Genomic DNA, 12,219 nt, shown 5'->3' with positions numbered 1-12,219 from the left:
GGCCAGGGCTTAGAGACAGTCGTTAGCAGCATGCCCACTTTGGCTGGAGACTGGGCAGACAGCTGTGGCTACCCTGAGATGTTGAGAAGGGCTGAAGACAAAAACATGGGCTGGACGGCTCTATTGACAATCCAGTGTGGGCGGCTTTTCTGGTTTTGCATGCCCTCCTCTTCTGCCAGTGTCAGCAAGGGAACACAAAACCTCTACTGAGCACAGAGCTGCCCCACTAGGAAGCTGGGACAGGCATGTTGTCTCCCTCCTGGGCCACACTGGATCAGCCACAGCTTATATAAGCTGTTCTGCCTCTGTGTCTCTGCTTGCCAGGAACATGAGTGGGTGGGACTGGAGGATGAAAACAAGTCACCCGCTAGGACAAAGGCTGCAGGCAGCCAGTGGAGCCCGAAGGATCCAGGGCTGTGTATTTGATTGGTAGAGAGTTTGTCTAGATAGAGGTAGGAGAATTAGAAGGTTATCCTCAACTACATAGGGAGTTCCAGGCCAGCCTGGGCTATATGAGACCCTGTCTTGAGAAGAGGAAAAGAGAGAGAGAGAAAGTAAGAAGGCAGGAAACAAGGAAGCAAGGAAGGAGGGACCAGCTGGGTGGTGGCGGGGCGCACGCTTTTAATCCCAGCACTCAGGAAGCAGAGGCAGGAGGATCTTAGTGAGTGTGAGGCCAGCTCGGTCTACAAAGTGAGTTCCAGGGCAGCAAGGACTGTTATATAGAGAAACCCTGTCTCAAAAAACTAAACAAAACCAAAAAATGTGAGGGACCAGGAAATGAGGACTTCCCACAAGACTGCCATATAGAAATAGAACTGAGACTTTTTCTTAAGATTTATTTATTTATTACATATACAGTGTTCTGCCTACATGCATGCATGCCAGAAGAGGCCATCCGATCTCATTATAGATGGTTGTGAGCCATCATGTGGTTGATGAAGTGGGTGCTAGTGAATTGAACTCAGGCCCTCTGGATGAGCAAGCAGTGCTCTTAACCTCTGAGCCATCTCTCCGGTCCCAGAGATACTTTTGATAATCAGGACAGTGTCCCGAGCTTGCAGTTTGCCACTTACCTACTCACAGGGAGCCCGCAGGCCTAGTCTGTACTGGCCTCTTCTCCAGCAGGGAACTGCTTTGTGAGGAAGGTTCTGGAAGGAGGAGGGGTGGATGATGTCCTGGACTCAACCCTTTGGCCTTCTCTAGAGTAACTTTAATTTGTTGTGGTGATTGGCCAGTGAGTGGGAATCTGAGGGCATCCCGACCCCAAGCAAAGGCTGTACCATGACGCAGCTTCTTGGTTGCCCTATTTGGATTTGTTTGGTTTTATTTTGTTGTGTTGTATTTGGATTATTTTTTTACTTAAAAAATAAATTCAGCCGGGCGATGGTGGCGCACGCCTTTAATCCCAGCACTCGGGAGGCAGAGGCAGGCGGATCTCTGTGAGTTCGAGACCAGCCTGGTCTACAGAGCTAGTTCCAGGACAGGCTCCAAAGCCACAGAGAAACCCTGTCTCGAAAAACCAAATAAATAAATAAATAAATAAATAGATAAATAAATAAATAAATTCAGCAATCTTTGGATGTCAGTGTGGCGATTTCTCAGAAAATTAGGAAACAACCTTCCTCAAGACCCAGTAATACCACTTTTGGGTATATATCCAAAGGATGCTCAATCGTGCCACAAGGACATGTGCTCAACTATGTTCATAGCAGCTTTGTTTGTCATAGCCAAAACCTGGAAACAACCTAAATGTTCCTTGACTGAAAAATGGATAAGGAAAATGTGGTACATTTACACAATGGAGTACAACACAGCAGAAGAAAAAAAAATCTTGAATTTTGCAGTAAAATGTATGGAGCTAGAAAACATTATTTTGAGTGAGGTAACCCAGTCACAGAAAGACAATTATTACATGTACTCACTCATAGGTGGTTTTTAAACATAAAGCAAAGAAAATCAGCCTACAAACCACAATCCCAGAGAATTCAGACAACAATGAGGACACTAAGAGAGACTTACATAGATCTAATCTACATGGGAAGTAGAAAAAGACAAGATCTCCTGAGTAAATTGGGAACATGGGGACCTTGGGGGAGGGTTGAAGCGGGGAGGAGAGAGACAGAGAGGAGAGCAGAGAAAAACGTCGAGCTCAGTAAAAATCAATTAAAAGAAAAAAAAAGAAATTCAAGAGCCAGGTACACACCCTTTAATCCCAGCACATGGGAAACAGAGGCAGGTGGATCTCCGAGTTCCAGGCCAGCCTGGTCTGTAAGAGTTTCAGGACAGCTAGGACTACACAGAGAAACTGTCTCGAAAAACAAACAAACAAGTGTGTGGTACCAGGGTCATCTTTCTTAAGTGGGTTTAAATGCAGGGCTTTATGAGTGTAAGGTAAGTGAGCTTACTTACCCTGACTAGGCCATCGCCCCAGTGCCCAGCCCTTGGTAACAGAGGGAGAAAGGGCCTGGAGGAGGGGCCCCCCTGCAGATGTGGGGACACAGACCTCCTGCGAGGTGTAATTGGATCCCTCTGAGCTGCAGGGTTGAGGGCCTGTGTGGTCCTAACCCCTGGCCTGATCCTCCACCTCCCAGTCCCCTCCCCTGCCTTTTTACATAAGGCCTGGGCACACAGGACCTTGGGTAGAGCCCTTGCCATGGCCTTCACAGACCTGCTGGATGCTCTGGGGGGCGTAGGTCGCTTCCAGTTTGTCTATACAGCCTTGCTGCTGCTTCCCTGCGGGCTGCTGGCCTGCCACACCTTCCTGCAGAACTTCACAGCGGCAGCACCCCCTCACTACTGCCAGCATCTTGCCAACAACACAGAAGCTACCACCAATGACTCAGAGGCCTGGCTGAGGGCCACCATACCCCTGAACCAGCATGGGGTCCCTGAGCCATGCCGGCGCTACACAGAGCCCCAGTGGGCCCTTCTGAAGTCCAACACCTCCTCCCACAGAGTGGCCACAGAGGACTGCAAGGATGGTTGGGTCTATGACCGGAGCATCTTCCCCTCTACCATCGTGATGGAGGTCAGAGGTGGATGGGTGGCCTGGGCCAGGGAGGCTGCTGCCTAGGGTCACAGATTAGCATTATTCTCTCCCTAATAGTGGGACCTGGTATGTGAATCCCGCACCCTCCGTGACCTGGCTCAGTCCATCTACATGTCTGGGGTGCTGGTAGGAGCTGCCTTGTTTGGTGGCCTTGCAGACCGGTGAGTGTTTGGGAGAGGTCCTAGTCACCTAGAAAAGCCCTCACGTTCATCTGCGTTCCTTTTCTTTCTCTTCTTCCTTTCTTCCCTTTTCTTTTTGTGTGTATAAGTGTGTATATAAACATAGTAAGTTTGTGTATGTATCTGTGAGCATTTCTTCCTTCCTTTTTTTTTTTCTGGTTTTTCAAGACAGGGTGTCTCTGTGTAGCCTAGAAACTCACTCTGTAGACCAGGCTGGCCTTGAACTCACAGACATCCTCCTTCCTCTGCCTATCAAGTGCAGGGATTAAAGGCATGCACCACCACCACTCAGTGAGATTTTTCTTTTAATTTTTTTGAATTTCTGATCTTTCTGCCTCCTCTTCCCAATGCTGGGATTACAGGCATAGGCCTCGGGGTCTTCTCAAAATCTCTACCTTTCCCCAACCTGGACTAAATCTCTCAGTCTCTGGTTTTCTTCTACATATCCCTCTATTCCTGACCAGCCTTGGCCACCAGCATTGGGGTCCTGGCAGTTGTATGAGCTATTTACTAGGGTGGCTTTGACTGGGCATCTCATCTTCCCCTTGATTGCTTTGGTGTTTCTACCAAGGCAGAAGGGTCAGGCACAGGTTTTGCTCCCTTGGGGTCATCTGGCCAGCTTGGGATTCCCTAACCCCTCACTCTTTGGGCTCAGGTTGGGTCGCAAGGCTCCACTGGTTTGGTCGTACCTGCAGCTGGCAGTTTCCGGGGCTGCCACAGCTTACGTTGGCTCCTTCAGTGCCTACTGTGTCTTCCGGTTCTTAATGGGTATGACCTTCTCTGGCATCATCCTCAACTCCCTCTCCCTGGGTGAGTCCAATTCAGGTGGGACCCAGAGAGGCTGGGGTCAGGAGGAGGGGGAATTGCAGCCATCATAGGACATCCTTGTTAATTTTGGGGGTGAGGGGTAATTCTTATCCAGAAACCTCAACTCAAAACCCCACCCAGGGGTCTGGATTTGGAAGACCTGGGTTGGCAGATTGTGACCATGGTAGCAGTGGCAATGGACCCTGGTGGCCTATCTGGTTCTGAGTTTCAGTTTACTAATCCGTGAGCTACAAGGGTCAGGTTGATTTCATCTGAGTGTTACTCAACAATAGCCACTAATTGTCTACAATGTGCCAGGCTTAGGAGGGGTCACATAGGTGACTGGGACACAGGGCCATGATATAGAATGATCTCCAAGGGAGCCAGGTATGGTGGCTCACACACGTAATCCCAGCACTTGGGAAATGGAAGCAGGAGGATCAGGAGTTCAAGGTCATCCTCAGTTACACAGCAAGTTTGAGTCTGTAAATAAGTAGGGGTGGGGGTGGGGGGCTCATACAATCAATGATCCTATTCTAGAAACCCAAACGCCAACTATAGGGCAGGGTGCCAAGGTGCATGAATATAATCCCAGCTCTCAGGAGGTAGAGGCAGGAGGATCACACATTTGAGGCTAGCCTGGTCTACAAAGTGAGTTCCAGGCTAATCAAAAAGTACAGAGGGTGAGACCCTGTCTATAATAAAGAAATAGTCAGGCAGTGGTGATGTATGCCTTTAATCCCAGTACTCAGGAGGCAGAGACAAGCAGATCTCTGAGTTCAAAGATAGCCTGATCTACAGAGAGAGTCCCAGGATAGTCAAGGCTACACAGAGAAACCCTGTCTCAAAAAACTGGAAAAGGGAAGGAAGGAAGGAAGGAAGGAAGGAAGGAAGGAAGGAAGGAAGGAAGGAAGGAAGGAGATGGTCCCGAGGACTACAGAGAGCCCTGAGGTTGTATGGCTTTAGGGAAGGTGGGTTTGCTAGTCTGCAAAGGCTGGTTATTTCTTAGCTCCATGGTAGAGATTTTAACTCCTGGGTGCTAAACAAATAGGAGTGTCCCCCTTCAGTGATAAGTAGTAAACTGGAGCCTGTAGGTGGTCCTGGTGGAAGGCATCATGAGAGCCCACCCTGGACACAGGACTGCCACCAGTGTGTGTCTCTTAGACCACTTGGTTTGCTTCTGAAGGCGTCATCAGCCTCAGAAAGGGCCACTGCCTTCACTGTCCATAGACAGATGGGCCTTTGACTTCAGGGAGGGAGGGAGGTCTTGGGCTTAGAGAGCCAGGTGTGGAGATCAGGATCCCTTTTCTGCTTCTTTCAGAACCAGCATTTGGGTATTGGAAGATGCTAAGCATATATTGGGACCTCAGTAATCCAGTCCCACCCACCTCCTTCTAGAAGGGCAGGTACCTGGGGTCCTTCAGTCCATCTCTAGAATGGCCTCTCTACCACACAAATGTTTGCATTCTCATGTGCACATGCACTTGAACACACACACACGAGGAGGGACATGCCAATAGAGGCCCCGCACTCCGTCTCAGAACCCCCAACCTTACAAGGAAGCCATTGTGGAGTCTGATGTCCTGTAATAACCCACCACAGGCCACTCTTAGAGTATTGTCTAGGTAAATCTTGGAGTGGGGTTTAAGTTGCCGCAGTCTTGAGGAAGGAACAGGTGAACTGAACAGCTGTGTGGTGGATGAGGCACTTAAGTTGGCTGTCTTTCTTCCACAGTTGTAGAGTGGATGCCAACCAGGGGCCGGACGGTGGCAGGCGTCTTGCTGGGCTTCTCCTTCACCTTGGGCCAGCTTATCCTGGCTGGTGTGGCCTACCTGATCCGTCCCTGGCGGTGGCTACAGTTTGCTGTTTCTGCTCCTTTTCTGGTCTTTTTCCTCTATTCTTGGTATGTCCATCAGAGAAGGTGATGGGTGGGTATGTGCATTTGTGTGGTTGAACCCCAACATGGCTTTTTTTTTTTTTGGTTGTTCGAGACAGTTTTTCTGTATAGCTTTGGAACCTGTCCTGGAACTTGCTCTATAGACCAGGCTGGCCTCAAACTCACAGAAATCCACCTGCCTTTGCCTCCCGAGTGCTGGGATTAAAGGTATGAGCTACCACCACCAGACTCTGACATGGCTTCTTGATAGGACAGAGTGTGCCGTGTCTGTGATGTACTGGACACAGAGAACAGAGAGTGTCATGAAGGTCACAGGGGTCCTGGTACTCATGGATAGAAATAAATAAATAAATAAATAAATAAATAAATAAATAAATAAATAGATTTAGGGAATCTTTGGGAAACCTCTGTCCTTGGCATAGAGCTCTGGAACACACAAAATGATCTTGCCTGTGTCAGTTCCACTATATTTTATGACACACCCATGACATTTGGTAAGAGGAAAACTGAGGTACAGCCCAGACAGGGACCATGGTTTTTTCAAGGTCACACAGTGACCGAGATTCAATACCAAGTATATCTTAGTATATTCAATGCCAAGTATATCTTAGTTTTGATAGGCTCTTCAGTGATTCTCTGTATGATAAACTTTTTTTAAAAATAGGAAAATAGGTGGGCAAGATAGCTTAGCAGGTAAAGGCACTTGTCTTCAAGTTTAACAACCAGAGTTCAATTTCTGGGACCCACCTACATAGTGGAATTTTAAAAAATTAAGGAGAGAGTATTGTGTTAGGTGTAGTGGTTGCACACCTGGTTCTCCAACACTTTGGAGGCAGAGCCTGAAGGACCAGGAGTTTGAGGCCAGCCTGGGCTATCTAGGGAGAGCCTGTCTCCAAAACAAAACAACAAAGGGACTTTGGTGGCACATCCTGGGCATGAAGCAGGGGCCATGCCACCTGCCTTTAGGGTCTGGTAGAAGGCAATGAATGTATATTGGAACTGCAGGTGGGAATGATCCTTCTGTGTTCCAGGTGGCTTCCAGAGTCATCCCGATGGCTCCTCCTTCATGGCAAGTCTCAACAAGCTGTGCAGAACCTTCGGAAGGTGGCCATGATAAACGGCAGGAAGGAGGAAGGGGAAAGGCTGACTACAGAGGTAAGCAGCTGTGTGGGTGGAAGGCTGGGGTAGGTTTTCATGGTAGTAGCTTCTGGTTACACTGGGACTTGTCAGTTACCCTGGACTTACCTGCCTGCCGTCCCAACGCAGAGGCTGGTGATGCTCAGGGCAGACGGAGAATGAAGTGTTGAGTATGGGGGCTGGGGAGGTGGCTTAGTGGAGAAAGTATTTATTGTACAAGCATGAGAACCCCAGCTGAATCCCAGCATGCTCAGGGGAAAAGAAGTCAGGTATGGTGGTATACCCAGAAGTTAGGTGCTATACCCAGAGCTGAAGTGGGGAGAGGGGGGGAGCAGGGACTCGCGTGCCAGCTGGCCTAGCTGAAAGGGTAAGTTCCAGGTTCAGTGACAAGACCTTAAACTTTAAAAAAAAAAAAATTAAGAAATACACACATAGCCGGTCATGGTGGCACTCACCCTTAGTCCCAGCACTTGGGAGGTAGAGGCAGGCAGATCCTTAGTTCAAAGCCACCCTGGCCTACAAAGTGAGTTCCAGGACAGCCAGGGATACATAGTGAAACTCTGCCTCAGGGGAAAAAGAGAAAGAAAGAAATGTACTGTGCACACAAAGCACACACCAGAAGTGGTTGTCAACATTTGCCCTCACACGCCTCCCACATGTGAGTGCACAAACACATGAACACACTCATCCACCACACACATGAGGAGGGGGAGGAAGAGGAGGAAGAAAATCCAGATTGGGGCCAGTGAGACAGCCCAGTGGATTAAGTACTTGCTGGTGACCTGAGCTGAACCCTCAGAACCCATACGAAGGAAGGAGAGACCTGGCTCTCACAGCTGTCCTCTGACCTCCACACATGCTGATAAACGGAACAAAAAGACTGCAAAAAAGAGAAAGAAATAGACACTGAGGTTTGGATAGACCCTGTAATTTGCCTCTGAGCACACGGTAGAGTTGTCCTGGAGATAGAAGCTAGGCCTTGCTTGTGCTAACCCAGTGCTGAAACAGCTAATTCCAGTCAGCTGCTTTTAACCACTCCCTGATCCTATCGCGAAGTTACAGGAATTGAGTGTGTCTCTAGCACCTCAGAACCTCAGGATTATTGGGGTACATGTTGCAGCCCCCATCTCAAAATCGTGCAGTCTCTAAGGACCATCAGTTCCTCAGTGGAGAGGATAAGGCCAGATATCATCCCAAGAAACACAACTGAAGTTCTGTTTTCCACTGATAAGGTGTCCCCAGCAGGAAAATTGGGGTGCCATAGCCCTCAATGCCCCTCCCTGATTAGACATTCCTCATCCAGGTGGTGAGCTCCTACATCCAGAGTGAGTTCTCAAGTGTCCGTACTTCCAACTCCATCTTGGACCTCTTCCGAACCCCGGCCATCAGAAAGGTCACATGCTGTCTCATGGCTATCTGGTAGGTGATGAGCTCATACCCAAGACTTTGTCCTAAGATGGGAGCACACTTTCTGCTCTCATTGGCAAACAGTCCTGGTACAATGAGCAGGTGAGTGTGTGAATTCAATCTCAAGTCACACCCTTTCAGCAGCAGGGCCTCAGGGCTGGGGAGAGGACTCAGGGATGAAGAGCTTTACAAGTATGAGGACCTGGGTTCAGATCCCCCGTACCCGTGTGCAAAGCTGAGCATGGCCAGGTGTGCCTGTCACATTGAATATAAGCAGATCCTGAGAACTAGCCTAGCTAAGCTGAGCTTCAGGTTCCGGTCTAAGGGAATAAAGCATCAGAAGATAGAGGAGGACACCCAGTGACCTCTGGCCTTTATATTTGTACACATGGGTTACCACATTGGCACAGACAGGTGCATACGTAAGCAAAGGACACACACACACACACACACACACACAAGGTCATCCCCAGGGGCTCGAGAGATGGCCCAGCAGTTTAGAGTACTTGCTGTTCTTGCAGAGGACCCTGGCTCAATTGCCAACACCTACATGGTGGCTCAAAACCAACTGTAAATGCAATTCCAGAGGATCTGCCCCTGTGGAATCTCCATGTGAGTTATTTGGGAACTGGTGGGTGGGAAAGGAAAGTCAGCCAACATCTGCCAACCAGACAGATGTGGTGCACATGCGTACATGCCGGCAGAACATCCATACTTAAAAATATTGTTTTAAATTAAGGTTACAGCTGGGTGCTGATGGCACATACCTTTGATCCCAATACTCAGGAGGCAGGGGCAGATGAATCTCTCTCTCCCTCTCTCTGTGAGCTCCAGGACAGCCAGGGTTACACAGAGAAACCCTGTCTCTGAAGATTCCACCTAGCACCTGGTACTCTGTGGAAGCACTGACTGGCAGCATAGATGAGCCATTATATTGGTCTAGGGTGTCCACATTTGAGCAGAATCTTACCTGCACACACGTGCACATAAACAGATACACACATACATGCACAAGTAAAAGTAAGCAAAACTTTAAAAATTAATAAAATAGCAAATAAAAATAAACAATTTAACATATAAATTTATAATTAATTTTTTTATAATTTAACAAATGAATTTTTGAAAGGGGGTCTCAGAATGTAGCCCAGTCCTGAGCACTTGCCCAGCATGTACAAGCTGCTAGGGTCAATCCCCAGATGAAACAAAACACCAAGCCAGGCAGTCTCATTTATTACACAAACTGGGAGGGCAAAGCGAAAAAAGATAAATATCTTTGCCCCTCTCCTCCACATTCCCTGGACATTAAATATTTCAAGCTGACATTTATGAGGCGGGGAGATAGACAATGATTGAGTTCCGATTGCAGTTTGGTCCTTGTGAGTCTCAAAGTCGAGATATGCCAAGAACTTTCAGTGTTTTTGACCCCGACCCCTGACATTCTGTTACCTGATTTGGAATGTGTCGCTTGGGCTCTGGGAATGCAGAGGTGTCTCCCACTCCGGAGGTGGAGAGAACTTGATGATCTGACTCTGGGCTGTGAGGGAGACTTGGTGACCCCAAGACCTCCCTGAGGTGTGTTGTGACATCCCCCACATCCCCAGCTGAGCCTGCCCTCTGGTGTCCAGACATTTCCTCACCTTCCTCTTCCTGCCAGAAAGACACAAACTACTAACTCCAAACTCAGAGGTTGAAAATCTTCTTTTGGATCCTTCTAGAGAAAATTAGCAATGGCCTGTTCTTGTTAAGAGGCAGCAATCCACAGCTCAGGCAGAGGTGGGGCCTTGGGTCTTGCTGCAAGATTCTCCAACCATCCCAACCCCCTTGAAGCCTCCCAGCTTCAATTTATTAATTTCAGTTTATACAGAAAATCTTGGCTGTTTCAGGGCTCCCCTGAAGCCCTGGAGCCTCACTAGGCCGCATCTGGGTCCAATTACACCATTTCTGGAGGTGGAGAGAGGCCCCCTAGGCTCAGCTGGGGCGGGACAGGACTCCTAGGGTCCCAGAAGGACTGGGAGGATGAAAAGGGAGCTGAGAATTGGTCAGCTTGTGCACACATGTATGCATATACACTTATGTTCCTACAAAAATAGATTAACACTCTGTTCTGCTACTAGTTTTTACTTTAAATAACATTTAAAAAATTATATCTGAAATACCTTTTATTGTTAAGCAAAGCCATGGAAAATATGGTAGATTTGTAGTAAATATTTGATAAGCCGTAGAATAACGCGTGAACAAAGGAAGGAACGTGAGAGCTTTGTCAGGTACAGGGACGTCAGACAGAAAGGAAAATGTCTATCTAGTCTGTTCCCGCTGTGCTGGGATCCAGCTTGACGTGACTGCAGCCATCCTGACTGTGGCCCCGTTTGCGGCCACCCCTCCAGTTCCCCAGCGCGCATCTAAACTTAGTGGGGTGAACAAACTTGATTGGGTAGTCAGTCATGCATTTAGTGCCAAGCGCTGAGCCAAGGACCGCTCCTTACCTGACAGTTGATATGAGAATGTTTTTTTGAGACTGTCCGAGTACATCCCAATTGGCCCTGATCCATTTTGGCATGGATTAGGGGAAAAAAAAAGAGAAAACTTAAACTCTTCCTCTTGCCCCTGGGCACCAAGACATGCTTCCATCCGCAGGTCCAGAATAACCTGAAGCCTGCCAGTCCTGTCTTTTGGCACCTTCTATTCTTGGTAGCCAATTCTCAAACACCAGGTATTTCCAGAACATTGCCAATATCTGCCCCACCTGGATGGCGTTCCAAGTCACTGTGGGAAGACAATTTCGAGAACAAAGCCACCCCTTATCGTCCCTGCTAGCTGTGCCAACAACATGCCCTCAGGAACATGAAAATAAACCTGGTGGCTTTTCCCTGGCTGGTCTTTGGCTTTCTCAAAGGCCACCATGACCAGGCTCCACTCACTTCCCCTGCAGGCTGAAGTGCCAGCCCGAGGCCGCTGGGTCCCCACACGGTTCTCACAAGGCTGAGCTGCAGGAGTCTGTCTAGCTCAGCGCTTTGGCAGAGTCTTTGTGGAAGAATTCATTTGGCAGAGTTGCGCTCTCTGCAGCTGTAGGCTGGTTGTCTCTGCTGACCATCTCAATTCCAAGAGACCACCTACATTCCTGGCCGGGTGACAGTCTCCATTTCAGTGGAGACTCTCACAGTAGATTGCTCTCTGCCTGGGTGAAGAGGCACACCCGTAGCCTCAGTATGGGTGAAAGTGGAAACGGAAGAATCAGGGCCTTTGGAAAATAACAAGTTCAAGCCCAGCTTGGGCTATATGAGACCTGATCTCATAAAACTGAAAGAAAAAAAATGTGTCTTAGGCTCTGGAACTCTAGCTCTCTGCCACTGACCTAGGCCCAGGCTTAAAGGACTTGTGTGATTGGATCACCCCATTATCTTCAAGTCAACTGACATTGGACCTTCATCACACAGGCAAAATCCTTTCAAAACAACTCTTAACATTGGTGTTTGGATGACTAGGAGAGGGTTTGTGTTAACCCTGGCCAGGAATAAGGTGGACCATGTTAGACTTATGCCCATCCAGTCACCATTTTTGTCATTTTGGTTGGCTGTTTAAGATGGGGGTCTCTCTCTGTAGCCCAGGTAGGCATTGAGCTCTGGATTTTGTTGTCTTGGCCTCTTTGGTGCTGGTATTACAGGTGCATGCCACTCTTGCCTTGCTTTGAAAGCACACACCAAAATGTGCATGGCTTAGCTTGATGGATTTTCATGTTTGATCCA

The 12,219-nt window shown here is 48.4% G+C and overlaps 1 protein-coding gene across 1 annotated transcript in view; it reads left to right on the top strand.

The window, feature by feature from the left end:
- Positions 1 to 2,653: 2,653 nt before the first annotated feature.
- Positions 2,654 to 12,219, top strand: part of Slc22a20p — a 12,974-nt gene continuing 3,408 nt past the window's right edge. Inside the window, exons 1-6 of the mRNA XM_005351770.2 lie at positions 2,654 to 3,028; positions 3,107 to 3,210; positions 3,884 to 4,038; positions 5,770 to 5,938; positions 6,964 to 7,087; positions 8,373 to 8,488. Coding sequence (XP_005351827.1) covers positions 2,654 to 3,028; positions 3,107 to 3,210; positions 3,884 to 4,038; positions 5,770 to 5,938; positions 6,964 to 7,087; positions 8,373 to 8,488 — 1,043 coding nt within the window. The remainder of the gene's footprint in view (positions 3,029 to 3,106; positions 3,211 to 3,883; positions 4,039 to 5,769; positions 5,939 to 6,963; positions 7,088 to 8,372; positions 8,489 to 12,219) is intronic.

Source organism: Microtus ochrogaster, chromosome 8 (genome assembly GCF_000317375.1).
Source record: "Microtus ochrogaster isolate Prairie Vole_2 chromosome 8, MicOch1.0, whole genome shotgun sequence".
NCBI lineage: Eukaryota > Metazoa > Chordata > Mammalia > Rodentia > Cricetidae > Microtus > Microtus ochrogaster.
The sequence above is the reverse complement of the archived record's forward strand: the minus strand, read 5'-3'. Positions and strand labels throughout refer to the sequence as shown.